The 20,484-nt window shown below is 40.8% G+C and overlaps 2 protein-coding genes across 10 annotated transcripts; both read right to left on the reverse strand.

The window, feature by feature from the left end:
* On the reverse strand, positions 1 to 9,860 carry gpia (glucose-6-phosphate isomerase a). Its single transcript, XM_044125976.1, has 18 exons — positions 9,609 to 9,860; positions 8,086 to 8,176; positions 5,977 to 6,045; positions 5,767 to 5,886; positions 5,551 to 5,634; positions 5,195 to 5,341; positions 5,043 to 5,114; positions 4,928 to 4,972; positions 4,744 to 4,797; positions 4,428 to 4,488; positions 3,225 to 3,268; positions 2,210 to 2,362; positions 1,997 to 2,126; positions 1,842 to 1,918; positions 917 to 1,045; positions 763 to 838; positions 580 to 646; positions 1 to 286 (listed from the first exon to the last, which is right to left on the reverse strand). Exons 1-18 carry the CDS (start codon positions 9,725 to 9,727, stop codon positions 163 to 165), a joined length of 1,662 nt encoding a protein of 553 aa, XP_043981911.1. The 5' UTR covers positions 9,728 to 9,860; the 3' UTR covers positions 1 to 162.
* A 335-nt stretch (positions 9,861 to 10,195) lies between these two features.
* lsm14aa (LSM14A mRNA processing body assembly factor a) lies at positions 10,196 to 20,230 on the reverse strand. Of its 9 annotated transcripts, none has more exons than XM_044125978.1 (11): positions 19,912 to 20,230; positions 17,941 to 18,104; positions 17,472 to 17,622; positions 16,859 to 16,933; positions 15,819 to 16,028; positions 14,881 to 14,955; positions 13,790 to 13,969; positions 13,473 to 13,638; positions 12,812 to 12,850; positions 12,344 to 12,584; positions 10,196 to 11,571 (listed from the first exon to the last, which is right to left on the reverse strand). In XM_044125978.1, exons 1-11 carry the CDS (start codon positions 20,030 to 20,032, stop codon positions 11,551 to 11,553), a joined length of 1,443 nt encoding a protein of 480 aa, XP_043981913.1. In that variant the 5' UTR covers positions 20,033 to 20,230; the 3' UTR covers positions 10,196 to 11,550. The 9 variants fall into 9 exon arrangements, with proteins under 9 accessions (XP_043981913.1, XP_043981912.1, XP_043981917.1 ...); XM_044125977.1 differs by having other exon boundaries at positions 10,196 to 11,574; positions 19,912 to 20,229; XM_044125982.1 differs by lacking the exon at positions 16,859 to 16,933 and having other exon boundaries at positions 10,197 to 11,574; positions 19,912 to 20,229.
* Positions 20,231 to 20,484: the final 254 nt, after the last annotated feature.

A 20,484-nucleotide genomic window follows, 5' to 3' on the forward strand; every position in this document is an offset into this window, starting at 1 on the left:
TCAGTGACAGATGGGGCTTTTATTGTGAAAGTCTCAGCTATCACTCTGAGGGTTCCCTACAGGAACTGCACAGATCAACACTGAAAAGCAACATGTGAAGACAACACTCAAAAACAACATGGTTCAGCCAATCACAGAGCAGGACAGACAGGTGGGCGGGGCTTAGGCAAAGTTCTGTTTCAGGAAGTTGATGAGGCCGTTGGTGGACGAGTCGTGAGACGAGACCGGAGAGGCGTCCTTCAGCTCCGGCTCAATCTTCTTCGCCAGCTGCTTCCCGAGCTCCACCCTGGAGACAAGAGGACACCACTGTGATGTCACTGAACGCATCATCAGAAAGAGACGGACAACTGGAGGACTGGATTTGCTGGTGTTACCAGGTTCTGAAGCTATGATACAGCAGGAAGTCACAGTCTTTTGGTTTTGTCTGATATTAAGGATGTCAGACAAAAACTTTAATGTTTGGTCTGACAAAAATATTCCTGCTACGATAAGATTTAAGACCAACTGACAGTTTATAAAATAGACAATTTAAGGCCTTAATGTTAGAAACACAAATTTAAGACCCTGAATTAAACTCACCCCCACTGGTCGTAGCTGTTGATGTTCCACATGACGCCCTGGACGAAGATCTTGTGTTCATACATGGCTGAAAAACAGGACAGGTCACATTACCTTTAGCTGATTATAAAAACCAGGAAGTTTAGTATCCAATAAGGCTGTTCCAATCTGATTGGTCAAAACCATCCGACTTCCAGTACTCACCAATCAGCGCTCCCAGTACGAACGGAGTCAGCTTCTTGAAAACGATGGAGTTGCTCGGCTTGTTCCCTTGGAAAACCTTTGAAAGAGATACCAGACTTTTATCGTGGAACTGAACACCGAGACCAAACAGAACCGCAGAGGCAGGCGTGCTTACTTTATGTGGCAGCAGCTTCTCCAGAGCATCTCCTGACATTCCTGCCGCTTCCAGCTCTTTCCGAGCCTCCTCTGCAGTTTTTCCCTTCATTAGAGCTTCAGTCTGAGCCAGGAAGTTAGCCACAAGAATCTGTGAACATGAAATACCTGAATTATTCAGCTGGTTGTACCTGCATGTAACCAGAGCTGCTGCATAAAGGCAGCAGGTTTTTGTGGCACTGAAATTAATTAATTCTCCTAAGGTTTGAATAAATGCTGGTGTGGCAGCTGTTTTATTTATTTTACATCCATTCAATATAAACACAACTAAACATTAAATCAAAATCCAAAAACTTGGACTAGAAGGTAAACCAGGAACTTTAGGGAAAGCTGTAGTGGGGAAAAACTACAAGAAAATAAAAGTAAACACTTTAAATGAAATCAAGTGAAATGACAATGTACATATATGGCTTGTATACGTGTATCAATAAAGAAACCAAGTCTACAAAATAATGTTTTATAAATTCTATCACAAAAACATTTGTGAAAATGTATTTAAACTGATAACAACTATTAAAATAATGTGTAATTTTTTAAATCAGCAAATTCAGGGGTCAGAAAAAGGTTAAAATAAAACAAAAATGTAAATATACTAATTTTTATATCAATATCAATATTAATTAGAATAATTATTTAACATTCCTCAAGGTTTTTTATTTAATTTCAAACGACAAACATTTTAACTCACTACAAAAACAAATTGCTAATTATTTTATTTATTAATCAGAATTATAAAATTTTATTGTCATTAAAAAAAATAATAAATCATCCAATATCAGTTTGCACCATCTGAAAATCATTTTCCATCCACATTTACTGAAATCTGAGTATTTTGTAAACCTCCCAGTAAAACCAGCCTATAAATCCAGGTGAGCAGGAAGTGTTACCTTGTGGTGCAGGTTGTCTCTGATTGGATGCTGGGACTGAGCAGGAATCATGAAGTCAGCAGGAATCATCCGGGTGCCTGTGAAGCCAACATCGGTCAGTGATGAGTGGCTGGAGGCTACAGAGAAAACCAGTACGCCCAGTAAAACCCAGTCACCTTGGTGGATGAGCTGGTAGAAGGCGTGCTGTCCGTTGGTCCCCGGTTCCCCCCAGACGATTGGTCCCGTATGGTAGTTCACGCGGCTGCCGTCTTTGGTGATGTACTTCCCGTTGGACTCCATGTCGCCCTGGGAACACAGGTGAGTTCACGGGTCAGCGGCCTGGATCGGGTCAATCAAAACTAATCTCCTAAGGTCGGAACCGAGCTGACCTGCTGGAAGTAGGCGGCGAAGCGGTGCATGTACTGGTCGTACGGCAGCATGGCGTGCGTCTCGGCCTGGAAGAAGTTGACGTACCAGACGCCCAGGAGGGCCAGCAGAACCGGGACGTTCTGGTCCAGAGGAGCGCTGCGGAAGTGGTTGTCCTGGAGAGAAGGTAGGTCCAGTTTCAGATGGATTCAGGATACATGCTATCGATTAATACGATCGATCAACTTTGGATCAACTCAAAGGTCGATTCATTAATAATTTATATAAAAGAGTCGATCGTCTTTCCACAACATAAAGAGACAAATATTTCATTCTACGCTGGACTTTAAAAAAGTGAAATTTAAGAAAATCAAGTGTTTATATTTCAAAACAGAACCGTTGGGATGTAAAATGGGACCGTTTCTCTGTCTCGTTCTATTATGGCCGCCATCTTTAAATTCAGTAAGAATGGCTCCGCTTAAGGATGACCAGCGGCGTCCTCTGCTGGATGGGGGCCAAACTACAACACTAAGCATACGTCATTAATCGATTGGAACAAATTTTAATCAGATAAACCATTAATCGACAATCGTAAGTCGATTATTTGGATCCCTACTTCAAAGTTTAATAAAGACTTTTAATTTATTATTTCTCTTAAGTCTGATTTTTGTTTGTGCATGGAATAAATCCTTCAATAAATTTGAATGATACACATGTCACTAGTATTTATTAATTTACCTTATAATTACGTTGGAAACTTAAAAATAAAAAAAATTATAATTTTCCACTGTTAACATCCCATAAAAGATCAATCTTTAATGTCTAGAGAAGAATGCCAGTTCTTTAAAAACCACACATTTTCTATAATATATATTTATTTAAAAATATATTTTTTAAAGAAGGTTATGGAACATTTGGAGCTCTGAATGTATAATATTAGAACATGTACAGCCCCAAACCATCTTCATACAAACACAAATGGACTTGTTTGTGTTCTGATTTCAAAATAAAAACCCAAACTCTGAAATGTTCTCCTACCATCCAGTGAGCTCCTGACAGAAGCTGCTCAAAGTTCTCAAAGCCTGAAAAACAAACAGAAGACGATTGTGAAAATAATATAAAACACTAATATTCCATCATACAACTCAAAGGGATAATTTAAATATTTTCTGTCAATTGTAATTTATTCTTTAGAAAAGCAAGCAAGAAAATGCAATTAAAATCAAATCGTTCATGAAAAAAAAAAATCCAGATTTTATTTTTAAACCACATCGTTCAGCCCTAAGTAATTTAACATTAAAGCAGCAAACTATGGAGAACATTGGTGTCTGAAAGCATCATGCACATCTCTATCATCATCTGAAGATGAATGAGTCGATTATTGAAATAGTCGTCAACAAATTTAGTAAATTATTAATCGTTAACATAGGCCGGTCACAATAGTCAATAATTCAATTCATCGCATGATGAATTAAAACGAACTCAATTTCCATTTGCATGATTTATTGTTTCTCTCTTTCTACCAAAAACTAGATGACAAAAGGCTTCACTTTGGTATTTTGGTCTGAACTGGGACAATTTTGTTTATAGAGACTTTATAATTAATTTTATTTCCAGTTTTGTTAATTTATTTTGGATATTTAAAATGTCTTCCAGTTGCAGTCTTAAATGTTCATTAGAGTTTAAAGTTTATTGATCTTTGAGATGTGTTCTTACATTATTATGCCATTACTATATCTCAAAACGGCGATATTATTGTTTATCGTAATATCTTCTGGGACAGTTTATCATCCAGCAAAAGTAGTTATCATGTCAGGCCTTTGTATACAGACACTAAAAAAGAACAATTCCTGAAAGAACAACATATTCAGGGCTGTAATTAAGTCAAAACTGTACAAAAATATTACTCAGTTAACCTTAAAAATAATCAGATCAGACCTACACTGTATGATGCAGAAAGTAATTTTTAGTTGAAAATTAATTCTTTGCTACAAATTATCAAGTGTTCACTAAAGTAATACTTTATTACATTTTAGGCAACAAAAATGTTTATTTTCTGGTTTTACCAGGGAATTGTTTTATTTTTTACAGTTTTTCCAAGTATTCCTAATATTTTATAAAAACGATTAATCTGGATGTTCCTTTTTTTATCTGATTAATCGATTAATCATTACAATAATGGTTAGTCGCAGCTAGAATCAGTGAGGTCATCAAGCCCCGCCCCAACGTCCAGTGACGTACCTACATGCAGAGCGATGGACAAACCGATGGCTGACCACAGTGAGTAACGACCTCCGACCCACTGAGGACAAGCAGACATGACAGCAACACAGTCATTCCACCAATCAGAGCACGGCACTTCAAAATAAAAGCCCCAGCAGGCTCAGTCAGTTTTAGCTCAGTGGCAGTCGATGAACCAGAACCAAACCCAGATCGTCCCAAATCAGTCCCAGAAACTGATCATCAACAAAACCTGCTGATTCTGGAAAGATTCTGACCGGGTTCAAAGGTCACAGACATGCCACGGAGTGCAGAAGCAGAACCGGCACAAACTTACGTCCCAGAACTCAAACATGTTGGCCGGGTCGATACCGAAGTCTTTCACCTTGGCCTGAGGAGACAGAGAGACACGTTAGGCAACAAGAAATGTTCTGCTGGAGGATTGGTTGACCAGAACCAGCAGGACTGATCAGAACTGGTTCCACTTGTCAACTTTGATGTGTTCTGGCCCGCTAACTCACCGCATTGGTGGACAGCGCCACAAAGTGTTTGGCCACGGCGGATTTCTGAGGAGGAGAATTAAAGTGAATAAAAACCGGTCCAGTTCTGGTTCTGGTTTCAGGTAGCAGAACTCACATCTCCAGCTGCCTTCAGGAACCACTCCCGGGCCGATTCTGCGTTGGTGATGGTCTCCTGGGTAGTGAACGTCTGAAATGGGTCCAAAAACACAAAATCAGAAACAGATGACCTCTGACCTTGAAGGTCAGGCGACCAGCTGGCAAACGGACCTTGGAGGCGATGATGAAGAGCGTGGTTTCCGGGTCGAGCTGCTTCAGCGTCTTGGCCATGTGGGTCCCGTCGATGTTGGAGACGAACCAGACGTTTGGACCGCCGGCTGAGTAGGGCTTCAGAGCCTCGGTCACCATCAGGGGTCCCTGAACACACCACAGAGTCACATGATCACTCAAAGCTGCTTCATAATTGGCTGACCGGATCAGAACCAGAACAGAACTGCTGACTGAAGCAGATCCTGTTTTCCTCCAGAACCTTCACAACTAGAGCGTCTGATTGGTCAGGAGGGTCTGGACACTAATCCTAGTGTGTGTGTGTGTGTGTGTGTGTGTGTGTGTGTGTGTGCACTCACCAGGTCAGAACCTCCGATTCCGATGTTCACCACATCTGTGATGCTCTTCCCGCTGAAGCCTTTCCACTCACCGCTGCGCACTTTCTGTAAACAACACACACATCAGGACGAGATCATGAAACACACACACACACACACACACACACACACAAACACACACAAACACACACACAGATTAGAACAAAACCCGACATGCGTGGCTGTCGGCCCACAAACCTGGCAGAAGGCCTTCATCTTGTCCAGCACGCGGTTCACTTCAGGCATCACGTCTTTCCCGTCGACGAGGATCGGCGTGTTGGAGCGGTTCCTCAGAGCCACGTGGAGCACAGCCCGGTTCTGGACGCACAAACGGCCCACGGGTTAGAAAAAAAACCCCAAAAAATCCAAACACGCACCGGTATTAGCTGGGCAGGTGAAGCTCTGCACCTCGGTGAAGTTGATCTTCTCTCCAGTGAACATCTTCTCTCTGGCCTCCTCCACTCCTCTGGACTTGGCCTGATTGCAGAAACAAACAGAACCAGAACCGGTCAAAAACCTTCACATTCACCTGCATGATAAATTAATTGCTAAATTAATAAAGTTAAGTGATGAAACAGCAATGTTCGGCTACAAATGACACCTAAAGCCGGTGTTCTGTCAGATAGCCATACATGTCAGAATAGCATACATATGGTAAGAGCGCATGCGCACGCATGCGCATTCTGCAGGAGGTCCGCCATATTGAGAGGAGTCGTCAGCTTGTCATACGCGAGAAGAGACACAATAAAAAGTAACTAAATAAATTAAATTTAATGCTGCTGCAGCTGCAGTAAACTACAAAACACGTCCTAAAACACGCCCAGTTTAAATTCACGTCCCCCACTTCCTTAATATTTTTGGGTTGTATAACATGTCTGCTAACTTGGATAGCATGTCGTGTATGAAAACGCAATTTTTACCCACACTGAAACTGGGGCAAAACCAGTGTTTCACTTTTGAAAAAAATCCTTATCTACGTCATGATTCTATGTTGCTGATTAAATAAAATCATATGGTAATGACAACGTATACATGTCTGAGCTAAGCGTATGACTATCTGACAACGTATGCTGAAACGTATGCAAACGTATGCTGATCTGACAGATATAGCCATCAGTTTGTCATACGCGTATGACGATCTGACAATGTATGGCTATCTGACAGAACACCGGCTTTTTAACCAGTCTGAACGACCCGGTTCCGATCATTTCACCCAAAAGAATATTCCGACCCACTTCCATATGTGGAATTAATTCCATATGTGGAATTAATATCTGTTTTCAGAGAGCCTGCAGTCAGAACGGTTATATTTTTGTTACAGAGATGAACAAAAACTGAAACGTGCAACATAAATGAACTTGATTGATTGTTTTTCTGATAAGTCCTGAAGGTTTCCAGAAGGTTCTGAAGAACCATGCAGCTTTATCAGCTTCCTGCTGAATCAAACCGAGTCAAAAACAGAAGTTTGGACAAACACAGAGTGGTGAAACCTGGTTTCTCCATCAGCGCCTTCTGTGTTAGAAGGAAGTGGTATCAGTCTAAACTTTGTTTCCTCACATTTCTCCTTCCTGTGGCTCAACATGTGTTCCCTTTCAACATGAGGTGAGGCAACGTTTTGTTCCCCTGAAGCTGCAGAGTTTGTGCAGCGTGTCTGACGGAGAGCAGAGCTCAGATTTGACGTGTTGGAACATTTCAGACAATCCTGGAGCTGCAGACCTCAAACATAACTTTCTTTCTTTAATAGATGCATCAAAATGTGAAGTTTTGATCTAAAAACAGAAATATGTATATATATTTTTAATTATTGTGCCAGATAGACATGGTACTAATAATATACACATTTATTATAAAACATTTTATTCATTATTGATTCATTATCCCACAGTTAAGTATAAATTATTACTGTAATCATTATTGTGATAAGAGTAGCAATTACTACTAGTTGCATTTTAGTCAAGCCGTTTTTGTTTTATACATTGTAATGAATTTGATGTTAATTATAAATTTTAACAAAACAGCAGAATTATGAATATAAAAATAAAAGGCATATAAATAAATTACTAGTATCAATATTAGTTATAATAATTATACCAACACTACACTTAATTACTATTATTAGTTATTAAAAATTTATATTTTGAATAATAATATTGTTGCTATTACTACTGTTCTAGATTTTTTTAGATGCAGAATTAATATGAGTGTTTATTTATTATATTATTTATACTTAAAGAATAAATAATCATAATTATGTCTTGAATAAATTGAATCCACACACCTACACTAAAATATGTAATTGTCTGTAATAATTAAGTTTTAGTGGATAGATTCAACTTTAATCAATAGGTTTTTTTTGTGTATTTATTTTTATCCAGCAGTTTTCTTCTGGCATTTCGTTTAACTTATTTATTAAAACTACAGTTAGACATATTAGTTTTAGTTACTTTTTTAAAAAGGATCAGAAAGGCAGAAGTTAGTGTCTGTCTGCAGAACCATGATTGGTGGAAAGTTCCTCACCAGAGCCAGCAGCATGGTCAACACTTCCTGGTTGATCAGGTTCTTGGAGAAATCCAGAAGGATGTCACCGTCGTTCGTCTTCAAGGTCGTACTGTGGACCAGAAAAATCACAAAGAAAACAGTTCAGAAAACATCAGTACAGCGGTTTTATGTGATTTAATCAGTAAATGGTAAAAAAAAAAAAAAAAAAAAAATTTCAGAAGTTGTTTAACTACATTGTACTTTTTATTTTTACTTGAGTAAAATTTCTGGATACTCTACCCACTGTGAAACTTCACTAAACTAAGAAAATAAGAACAATAGAATGAACCAGAGATAAAAACACCAAAGTAAAACTTCTTATTTGTGCACAAAGTTTGTTTGCTAAGGTTATTTTCTATTTTACCATTTTCTAACATACAGTATATTTGTGGTTTTAAAGATTTTTTTTTTTATATTTGTAAATCTGTTATTTTGTATAAATTTTTTCGTTTTAGTCTTTAAAATACATTACATTGTTGTCTGTAATTTTACTTAAATATTAAATAAGATGTTCCTCAGTACTTCAGTAATTTCTTGTACAGTTACTTTTTAAGTTAACTTGAGTAAAAAATATGTTGAAGTTGTGCTCAGAGAAGTTCTGATCCAGATCAGTTTAAGATTTCAAGACTATGGGTGTATGATCGGACAGAAACCAAACTTTGATTTATCTTTTGTGTGTTTGGACTCGGATTGTGGACCAGAACTGCTTGTAAACCAGATTAAGACAGAGTGCAGCCCAGCATGTGCCCTTCAGCGCCATGAGGAGATGCATCATCATCCTCTTCTTCATCATCAGTTTGCGCTCCGTCACGTCTGCAGCTGCATCTTTTCTGCGCAGTGAGGTTGCGCACGTAGTCTGACTTCATCTCTGCAACAAAAACTATTTTCCTTCATTTCTAGTGACTGGGTCAGAGAGTTCGGACCTAATTTTAGATCCGGATAAAAGCACCGCTTGGTTCTGGACGGCACCAGACTGAAGACTTGAACTTTAGACTGGAACAGGAACAGGTGGGCGTCAGATTATATATTAATTCACATCTAAAGCTGATCCGAACCCATTTTATGAACAACTAATCATTTCAAGTTCGGCTAACGTGCCCATTAAAAAACCCATTTGGACTTTCATTAATCCCGGAACCAGAACACGCCCCTGTCCGATAATGGAAGCTGTGACATTAGCACACACGCTAACGTTAGCCAGGTGGATCCAAAAAGTCTCGCCCTGCAGGTTCTACCGTTTGGGTCGACCGAATCCTGACAAGACGAATGCGGTTAGAGGAGGGCAGTTGAGATCCGGACTGGTCCGTCCATCTGGACCGGGGTTACCAGGACAAATCGGCAGCAAAGGAGTGACCTTGTGACAGCCAGAAGGAGCATCTGCAGCGGCTCGTGGAACACCGAAACCAGCTGACAGTTTGTCACGGTAAAACTAGCGTCTACTGCCGGGAAGCGGGCCTTCCCATCACCGGGACTCTGGTTCTTAATGCTTCTCATGATCTCACCTGAACTTCCCGAATCGCTGCGGGTCGCTTTCGAACATGGCCCTCATGTTCAGGCTACCGCCGTTGGCCCGGTACCATTGCTCCAGCTTCTGAAAGTTCGGGTCTGTGTTCAGGGCCATGGTGGCTGCGGTGTGTCGGTGCTCGGATGTCGGATGTTCTGCCTGTCGGCCCCGTTCAGGCTGCTCTCACTGCCCAACTAACTAGTCTGAAGGTCTTCAACGGCTAACTGGGCTTCACCAATCACAGCAGTTTTCATTACATAACCCCGCCCCTTCCCTAAAGGTTCTGCTGTGATTGGCTGCACCTCACGGCTGATGTAGCGTGAAATCAGTGTGTGGGTCTCGTGTATGGAGGGTAATTAGTGTCCAAATTAGATCAATTTAAACGTCAAACTAAAGAAGAACCTGTGTTCATTTTTAACTAAATTACTTCATAGGATAGGTAAACTACACACAAAATATATTCATAATGCATTACTGTGTTAAATGAAATAACTATGCTAAAAGAAATTAATCTAAATTACACATTTTTCAACAATATTCAATAATTTACCATTAGCAAGATTTCTGAATCACTAAAATGAAGAAACAAAAAGCAAGCATTTCTGCAAACTTAGTGTCTTTATTTCAGTTTTTTATTTTACAATGCATCATTTAAAAGCTCACTTTTTTTTCTTCAGTTGTGGATCCAGGCTGGAACCAGAACCTGCCACTGAACACACCAGAACAAAAACGGTTTCTCTGCAAATCCAAACCGACATCAAGTTAGGAACCTCAACGTCTCAAACTGCTCTTTTCGTCTGAAAAGAACCAGTCCCTTTCCCGTTTCCTGAGCACAGTTTAAAGGTGGCCCTGCATTTCGGATCATGGGAAGTCTTTTTTTGTTTTTTCCATGGAGAAACTACGGGGTTTGCTGTCCGAATTGAGAGCAGTCAAAAGACACAACCACCTGTAATTTACTGAAATGTTCTGACTGGATCTTTAAATGTCAGATATTCTGATCCGAGCGAGCAGCAGAGACAAAAAATAAACAAAAAGAAAAAAACACGACTGACATCGTCTACAGGTTCTGATCATGCCTGAACCAAAAGCAGGAATATTGCTGACCGACGTTGCTACGGTGAACAGGTCCGTCTATCTGTGTGACATCACTTCCTGCCGGCCGGCGTGCAGCGCTTTCGGGTTTAGTGGCTTCATGAAGACTGTAACGAGACTGGCCGGCCGGCCAACTGGCTCCAAGTAGGAAGTTAAAGCGCAGGAAGAAAACCTGGAGCTTCCTGTTCATCTCTGAATAACAAAAAAACCCACCAACATTTAGTTCTATAATTCAGTGGTTTGAAATATCTATTTCTCACCAATTCAATATTTCATAAAACTAATAATCTGGACTTCATGGTGAGGAAATCTGCTCCTAATGGTGCAGTTTGTATCATTGGATTTAATAAATTCAAACTCCAACAATTCAGAGATAAACAGAAGCAAAATGAGGTTCCTGCAGTGAAAAAACCCCCAAAACAAAATAAAAAAGGAAGAATCTGTGGTGAATCTGTGTGAACTGGGAGTTACAAATGACCACACAGCAACCAGTGAAACCAGTGATGTTAGACAGGAGGACGAGAGAACGCCAAAGTAGAAAAAAAAATTATGTTATAGAGAGCCTGCAGCGCCCTCTGCAGGAGGAACCCTGATAAAGCTACGAGAGAGTCCACAGCTGAGGAACTAGAACATTTAGAGGGAATCGCTTTCTCTAATAAAATGCATCATTATCATGGTGGTCTGAGACAGACGGAACGTTAAGCTGCATTCAGAGTCTACTCCAGTGCTGGTGACAGAAACGACGAGGAGACGACGATCTTCGGGAGTTTAGTGGACAGAGAACCAAAGCTAGCCATTTTCCCACCGAGGAAGTTCCAGCGTGACGGAGCCGCCTCCTCCTGTCGACACTATGCCGCCACTTTATTGTCCTTCTGCGTCAGAACAACAATAACAACAAAAAAAACAAATACTGCATTTAAAAAATTTTTTGAAGGTAAATATTTAGGCAACAGATACAATTTATGGAAAGACATTACTACACCTAGAGTTGGCCAATAAGGACTTTGAATTTTATGGCGATATTTTGTGGCACTGTTGTGATAAAGATTATGATTTAAAAAACTACTTAATACTTCTTTTTTTGGGTAACTGTATGGCCACAAACCGATATTGTCTTTGAAACATAATTCCACTTGAATCAGGATGCCACTTATTTAAAAGATAAAAACAGAATTTAATCTCCAAACTGCACACAGTAACTGCGTTTAATTATATTTTTGAATTAGTTGATATATATTGAGAAAAATGTAAAAACATTTCCAATCATATGGCCAGTTTTTTTCTATCAATAACTGAAACACATTCCTTTACAATCTTCCCCTTGCATACTGAAGCCACCAATGAGAGATTCAAGCACTAAACAATAAATAAATAAAAAGTAAGGTTGTAAAAAGAAAAAAAATAAATTAAAAAAATTAAATAAATGTAAAATAATATTTTGTCTATGCTACAACTGACTGAATTCAAAATCCAAACAAACAGAAGGTGTAAAGCAAGATGGTGTCTGGGTGCTCTGATATCTCTCTGAACTATGGAAACCCAACAAGGTATTGTTAGAAAAAAATCCTAGTTTTGCAAAAATGAAATCTTCAAAAACAAAACAACAAAATAAATCAATTTAGCCTCAGGCTACACACTCACCCTGTACGGTAAGTTGGCAAATTCGCGCCCTGCCTGGTTGCCGCGGTATCCTCCCCTGAAGCCTCCACCGCCACCGCCGCCCTGTGGGGGCCCAAAGGACCCCCGGCTGGCCGAGCGACCTCTGCCCCCTCTGAAGCCCATCCCCCCACGGCCCCGGTAACCTCCGCGGCCGCGGCGCAGAGGGATGCCGAAGGTCTCTGCGTTCATCCTCCTCTCCTCCGCCCAGGTCTGTCGGCGCTCCCTGCAGGAGGAGAAGGAAACGCTCAGAGCGCCGTGGAAACAGCCAACAAATCCAGTTTAATCTGGTTAGAGTTTAATCGGGTTTAATCCACTTAGAACAACAAAAAGCTGCTGATAGAACTGTAAACATCTGCTGACAGAAGCGCTGACGATGTTCTGATCAGAGCTCCGATTGCACTCAGAAAGACTGATTTATAATTCAGAATCAGTTAAGAGTCAGAAACTTACCGAGGGAAACCTGAAGCACCAGATTTATCTCCAGCTTTCCTAAAAACACCAAAAAAGGATCAGGATCAGAGCAGGAAAACAAGAAAACATGGCTGTTGTTCACAGGATTCATTCATCTGCTCCTCAATGACACAAATATTCCTGATCAGACAGATCCCAATCAGTTCCTGCTTAAAGTTATTTCATCAGTTCTTTAAATGATTCTTTAATGGGTCTTTACACGCTTCCGATGACTCAGTTCACATGTTCAGATCCGTTCAGGCATCAGTTCACATGTTCAGATCCGTTCGGGCATCAGTTCACATGTTCAGATCCGTTCAGGCATCAGTTCACATGTTCAGATCTGTTCGGGCCTCATTTCACATGTTCAGATCCGTTCGGGCCTCATTTCACATGTTCAGATCCGTTCGGGCATCAGTTCACATGTTCAGATCCGTTCGGGCATCAGTTCACATGTTCAGATCCGTTCGGGCATCAGTTCACATGTTCAGATCCGTTCGAGCATCGTTTCACATGTTCAGATCCGTTCGGGCATCAGTTCACATGTTCAGATCCGTGCGGGCATCAGTTCACATGTTCAGATCCGTTCGGGCATCAGTTCACCTGCTGTGTTGTGCATCATCTACCAATCTGCCTCCAGGATACAGAACCAGCGCCGTACCTCATGTCGTCACAGGAGATGTTGTCGAAGAACGACTTGGATTTATCGTAGTAGCAGTTTGGGCCCAGCGGGTCTCTCTCGTCTTCGTTGTTGCCTTCACTGTTCTGGGTTTCCACTCCAGAGTCTCCCTTATCGTCTCCATTCAGAGCTTTCTCCGACTTCTCATCTGAGAGGCAAAAAAAAAAAATCACAGTTTAGCTGCAAAACCTAAAATCTACTGGTTAATGTCTATTTCCTTTAATTAAAGAAATGTGTTCAGTTTTACATCCCAGTGATGCTTTGCCTCAGATTTCCCAGTATAACCAGTTAACTCCAACCTTTTAGCTTCAGTTTGCTCTGGAACTCCTTCTCGATCTCCTCCTTGTTGAACTGGGCGTTGGCGCTCTCGAAGTCAAAGTCCTTCTCGAACTTCATGGGTCCGTCTCGGCGCACGTTGAAGCGGCCCCTGCCGTGATGCCCGCCCCCGCGGCCGCGCCTGTTCGCCGTACCGCCGCCACCTGCTGGAGAGAGAGAGAAGCGCAGCGTCAGCCGTGAGGAAAACGAGAAACGGAACAAATGGAAGAGATGAAGCCGCAGAACAGGAGGTGAGGATGAAGAGCTGCAGGAGTTAGGATGCATTCACACCAGCCCTGTTTAATATGCATTAATCCAACTCTGGATTAGAAGGTTTCAAAGTGGGGGTCTCAAAAGATTAAAGAGAAGATAAGGCAAAAAACAAAAACAAAATCCCATCATTTCTAATTGAAATTTGTTATTCAATCATGTTTTTTTATTATTGTTTTTTATCAAATGTCAGTAAAAACAATTTATTACTTTAATTTATATATATATATATATATATATATATATATATATATATATATATATATTTATCCACCACAGAACTCATAGTCATCTCTTGGTATAATCATGTCAAAACTACTGAAAATCAAATAAAAAATTATCTAAAAGTTGATGTTTCTTGAAGAGGTTTGAATGCATATGTGAATGCTAAACAAAACGGAAAAAGAAGTGGACTACAGTGCAGGGCATTCTGGGTAAAAACAACCAAAACAAACATGAGTCTAAAGAAATGACTCGTCGTCTTTTACCAAAGACAAGAGAAATCGTAAAAATGCTAAAATCTGACACCACTCCATTTTTGTTTACATTTTGTGAAGAAGGAAGTTGTGCTCAGTGTCTTCTTCTAAGGTTTTCATGTTGTTTTTCAGCTGAAAATGTAACAAATATTGCATCATTGCAATTTTGGTATCCCTTTTAACAGAGTCTACTGGACTATTTGGTGTGAAAACACCCTTAGTGACAGAATGATGGAGGAGATGCAGAGTCTCCATCATCCCTGTGGAGATGAATCCAATAGAAAGATGGAGGGCATGCAGGATGGCTGCAGAGGGGAGCAGACTTTGACCTGTGGAGCGTTTACTGGGCTCCCTGCCTTCTCCTCGCGCCTGATCGCCCTCAGCTCTGCTCTGGACGTCTGATCCTGGAACAGCAACAGAGTTTGAGTCTCCACACAGCGACCAGGGAGCAGCTGCTTCACTAAACTCCGCCCTGAAACTCTGAATTCTGCAGGGCAGCGAGAACATGGCGGCAGCGGCCTGAGATCAGGAAATGTCTCTGTTGTTCTGAAGTTTAAAGGGGCAGGGTAATCTAAAAAGGACTTTCTTGAGCTTTACATCATCAAAAACATACTTTGAACATTGCCTTGATTATTTAATGTATGTCTGAGAAATCCTGTAATCTCCATGGCAACCATTCAGTTGTGGAAAACGCCTGGGAGGACCTAGCCCCACCTACGAGACAAAGCTCCTCCTCAAACCTGCAGTTTCCAGGCTTCCACCTCACAGAGCAGCCTTCTCCAACTCAGCTCCTTCAGACTAGCCAGCAGCAATTAGCAAACACCTGGTGAGCTCATTCTATGAGCTTCTTCTAAATGCAACACTGGTAAAAATGTTGCTAAAGGGTCGATAGGATGTGATGATGTCTTCCTGAAGGTGAAGTTTCAAAAAGAGCAGGAGTTTTTAAACAGACAAAGTCCCAATTTGAAGGCGTCAAATTTCTTTTAAGTCGTATTTTATATATTCAGTATTTTTATAACAACTGAGGGTAAAACTGTTACGTGATTGTGCTACAAATGTGGATGGAAAATACATAATACTGCCCCTTTAATCTGTTTCTATGACAAACATGAGCAGCAGTCTGCAGCTTTCTGTCCAACAGACCCAAATGTTTTGTTTACGTTTGTTTTCAAGGTTCAGATTGGATCCCAGAGCTTGTTTTTATTTAGCAGACTGATCCTGGCAGTATCATGGTCCCTGGTTATCTTCAGAGACTGAAGGTTCTCACCTCTCAGATTGTCCACTCCGTCCTGTTGCTGGGCCTTCTGGGTGCTCTGAGATGGACCAGCTGGCGGGGCGCGGCCGTGTGCCGGGCTTCTCCGTCCCAGACTGGGGGCTGGAGCCGTGGCAGTGGACGCCGGGACAGACGGGCCGGTCTGGCTCACCTGATCCAGGGTGGGACTCTTCCTGTGAGATTCCAGACCCGGACTGCTGCAGCCTGAGGAGAACCAGTGAGGAGTGAGACAAATTAAAGATTCCCACTTACAAACCAGTACAAATAGTAACTCCAGAGACCGGATCAACCTTCCACCTGGTGGTAAACAGAAAAACACAAAATCATTTTGTCTAGTTTCTAGAGCAAATATCTTCTTCCACTTGAAAAAAGACTAAACTAACATACATGTAATTTTTAATCAAGATATAGTAGCTTGTTTTAAGTCAATAATTCCTTAATATTGATTAAAAATAATAGTTCCATTGGCAGGTTACTTCAATAATAATGTTTCAACAATAATAATTTTTTCCATGTTATAAGTGAAATAGGGAACCAGTAATTTTTAAATCAATATTAAAGGAATTATTGACTTAAAACAAGCTCCTATATTTTGATGGAATGTTACTTGTTAGTTAGTTTTGCCTTATTTAAAGTGTACCAAAAAATATTCACACTAGAAACTAGATGGAAAGATTTGGTGATTTTACAGCGCAAGAAAAACATAAAATATGATATTTGTGTATTTCAGCCATTTTCTCATAAACTTAGAGAACTGTTCCCGGAAGTAAAGAGTTATGGGGTTAGTTAGCTTCCTGTCTGCAGTTTGAATTTCTGCAGAAAGAAAAAGTGAAGCAGTGGGAGACAAAAGTCAGAGGCAGGTTAAAATTCACTGTAGCAGGAAAACACCAGCAAAGTGTTTGTGGGTCAACATTAACAGGACAGGAAAACACCAGAGGACAGGAAGTGGCTCCATGTTTTAAAATGAACCATCACCCTTTCACACACACCACCGGTGGTACCGATCAGAGAGTCCACTTCCTGCTGGTCTTTACCTGCAGTTAAAGTCCCGACAGAGCGCGAATCAGAACCGCTCAGACTGGAGTTCACAAAGAAGACTGTGGGCCGCCCTGTGTGGAAGAACAGCAACAGAACTGAGACCCGGAAACACTCTCTGCTCCGAACTGATGGATGAACACCTGGAGAACACCCGGGGCATGGCGATACCAGAACACCAACCGACCACACACACCGAGAGCTGGAGCTGAGTCGAATCGAACCCAGTTACTGCCAAGCAACCGATAATACACCCATCTGATGTTACATGTCTGATAGTTTCACCAGAACACTTTGACCTGGAGGTTAGGAGGAAACTCTTCCAGCCATCAAGAAATTCTGCTTTACGCACAGATCCCAGTTTGAAGAAATAATCAGAGACTAGACAAGTTCATCTATCAAAGCTTTGCTCCCATTAAATCAACTTTTTCCTGAATCTAAAATTAACAAAACGTGTCGAGGAAGCGGCGAAGGCCTCACACTGACGCCTCTGACCCGACGCCTCCTCACTTCCTGTGGCATGAAGAACGTGATCCAGAACCACTCACAGACTCTGAATCCTTGGATATCATGCTGCCCCGAAGCAGAAACTTCCCGACTGCCCTGACTTACCCACACCGACGGGTCCAAACTGGGGCGAGACCAGTGGGCTGGTGCTGAACTGGTTATAGGCGGGAACCGGAGCTCTGTTGAAAAGGCCGTAGGAACCAGAGGACTGGAAGGGAGTCTGAGCCGCTGAGGACGAGCTGGTGCTGATGGAGGACTGCAGAAGAAGAAACGTACAAGGTCAGGAGGTCGTGAAACTGGGTCAGAACCAGGGTTAAAGTAGTTTTTGGTTTTTCATCATAGTTTAGTTTTATTTCGTTGTGACTTTTTGTCTTCATAAAGCAAACATTTGGGACTCTTTTCTGGACCTAAAATAACTTATTTTCTACTTTTTGACATTAAACTATTGTATGTTTAATTTATTGCCAAGCAGGACAAAAAAATAATTCACCATAAAATTGCATTAATTAGAACAAAATGGCTCTGAGAGTCTTTGAGTAAAATCCAGTGACATACAGCGTAAGAACAGAAATACCTGGACGATGGCCGGGTCCTGGGGGAGGGAGCACGTCGGTTTGGGCGGCTCACACACTGTCAGGTCCTTGATGTCGCTGCCCCTGAAGATGATGTACTCAAAGATGTCGTCTCGGGGAGGAATGGGCCGGTCCGTCGGGCGATCCTCGGTACCAAAGGAGCGGACTGAGGTAAAGAAAACTCAGAATTTGAATCATAGTTTGACAGTTAAAAGATGTGGCAAGAAAAACTCTCCACATTCAGACTGAAACTTTAAACTAACATTAAAAGTTGCAGACAAAATATTCTCATTAGTAACTAAAACGTTTTTTTTATAAGGTGTTTTGATTTGATTTATAGTAGAACCATAAACATGTAGTACGCCATTGTTGTTATGTGTGCTTGTGGAGGTTATAGGTCAGGTCAGAGGTTAGGCTAATAGGTAAGCATTTTTCATGTTTACATAAATACCGTAACTGAGGTTAAAAATTTTCCAATCTGAAACTTGTAAAAAACAAACAAAAAAGCACAGCAGCGTTTTGCGTCCCCGAAAACTCAATTTCCCTTTGGATGCAGGAAAAAAACGGTTAAAGATTTTTACATTTTGGAAAAAAATGAGGCCTAACTTTGAGATAGATATGAAGAAAAACTTCCAGCAGAGCTAAACATGGCAAATTAAAAACCTGTGTCTACTTTCAGAAAGGACTTTTATTATGAAAAACCATGTTGGGCACAAACACAGCAGCAAAATGGGATTTTTCTCAACGAGCACTTAAACATAAGAGGTATATGGATTAACATCAGCTGTTGCCACTCATCTTTAAAACTCTAAGTCCTGTAAGTAAGAAACATGTCTAGAGTTATTGTTTGTACTGGAGCTAAATTCTCTTGTGCCTCTCGGATGATTTAACAAAATCAGACATCACTTCAATCATATTCTGGTATAAGTTTCACTTCTTTATTTCTGCCATAACAAGGAGGAAAAAACGCATTTCATTTAAATCTCTCGACTCAAACTGATTATCTGTGAAGCCTGATTTGCAGCTAACCCAGTGGGCCAGTCTGGTGACAGGCTGGATTTTGTCCTATTTTAATGTACAGTTTATCAACCTCAGAAGTCACGAGGACGTCCTTCCTGCACAACAATCCATCTGAAGATGCTCCAAAATCAGATATTTGCTTCTGTTTCCACAATTTCAAAGTTGTTTAGAGTCCAGATCAGTTTACACTGGCCCAATTGAAATAAAAATACCCTGTAAACAGAAAGTACTGTTAAAACTAATCAGCGCCTTGCTTTGAAACTACTTTATTATTATAAATTTGATGACTGGATTATTTTTTTATAATTGTTGGTTTTTAAAATAATTATTGGATTTTTACATTAATTATTCCATGTAATTTCCCTTTATAGTCAATTAGAGGCCAGATCCAGAGTTATATAGATCCCTCTGTTTATTTCTTCAGGCTCATGATGAAGTTAGTATCAGATTCACCATTTCTGAATCAGCACTTCAGTAAAGGGCTATTCTTAATTTTTTAAGAACTCTGTCCTGCTAAAGAGATAAGACTTTCCTAAAATTCTAAATTATTAGAACTATTAACACCTAATTCTGGAAAATACTGCATGGTGCCGCAGTACCATGCTCATTTTAACATAAGCCTGCCATAATGAAAATAAGACAGGCTTATTTACATTATGAACTAAAGGTCAAAAAGGGACTGTAGTTGAGCAGTTTTGTTTAGATGTAAAATAAAGGCTTCCGAAATGGGAAAAAAATACATTGAAAAATGTATTGTTAGTGTTCAGACTAGAGCTAATCTTTAATAGTTAATATGTCTTTAAAAAACAACAGCATACACCTTTAAACTGAAAAGCTATCAATAGCACGCTAACTTCAGTCGCAGCAGTTAGCTCGTTTAACACCCACACACCGCCTCCACTTCACTTTAGCCTCGAGGAAGCTCTTACCTTGTGCCCAGGTAAAAAGCTTACCTTTAGCAAGGGCCACGGTGGAGTTCTCGGTGTCGATGGTGTACAGGATCCCCTCATAGCGAATCTCGGCCTTGGAGATCAGGCTGATCTTACTACCCAGATAAGGCGTCCCGCCGCTCATAGTGGCTCCCGCTTCTCGACTCTGGGAACAGGAATAAGAAGGGGCCGATGCCTCCGAGCCGCGCAGTCAGCAGACAAGGGTTCAGGGGCGACTCTCCCGGTGCTTTTCGATTCGATTCCCTCTGACTCTGACGCCGCTTTGCAGCTACAACATGGCCGCCTCCACCTCCATTGGCACAGCTCTGAGCGCGGGGGATAACGGGATTTGGAGTATCGCGTGACTTCGTGGCGCCGTGAATCATAGATCTATGTGGAATAGAAGTAATTTTTTTTAAACCTAACATACGCATTTTGAAATGCGAGTAAAAACCTAAAATCATTTATATTTACTGGCGTATAATAAAACAATACAATGGCTCATTCATCTGCTAACTGTAATATTGTATTGTACAGTATGGTAACTGAGTAGTATTATTTTTCCAATGTTATAAACTTCGTACTGTACAGTTTTTC

This window comes from Gambusia affinis, linkage group LG08 (genome assembly GCF_019740435.1).
Source record: "Gambusia affinis linkage group LG08, SWU_Gaff_1.0, whole genome shotgun sequence".
Classification (NCBI taxonomy): domain Eukaryota; kingdom Metazoa; phylum Chordata; class Actinopteri; order Cyprinodontiformes; family Poeciliidae; genus Gambusia; species Gambusia affinis.

Coding starts and splice junctions, on each gene's coding strand:
- gpia (XM_044125976.1), bottom strand. CDS start 9,727: ATGGCCCTGAACACAGACCCGAACTTTCAGAAGCTGGAGCAATGGTAC. Junction 5,887..5,976: donor AGAAGATCAACTTCACCGAG/GTGCAGAGCTTC, acceptor TTGTGCGTCCAG/AACCGGGCTGTGCTCCACGT. Junction 2,363..3,224: donor TGTCAGGAGCTCACTGGATG/GTAGGAGAACAT, acceptor CCTTCTCTCCAG/GACAACCACTTCCGCAGCGC.
- lsm14aa (XM_044125977.1), bottom strand. CDS start 20,032: ATGAGCGGCGGGACGCCTTATCTGGGTAGTAAGATCAGCCTGATCTCC. Junction 12,851..13,472: donor ATCTCCTGTGACGACATGAG/GTACGGCGCTGG, acceptor TGGTGTTTTTAG/GAAAGCTGGAGATAAATCTG. Junction 11,575..12,343: donor TTGCCAACTTACCGTACAGG/GTGAGTGTGTAG, acceptor GTTCTGACGCAG/AAGGACAATAAAGTGGCGGC.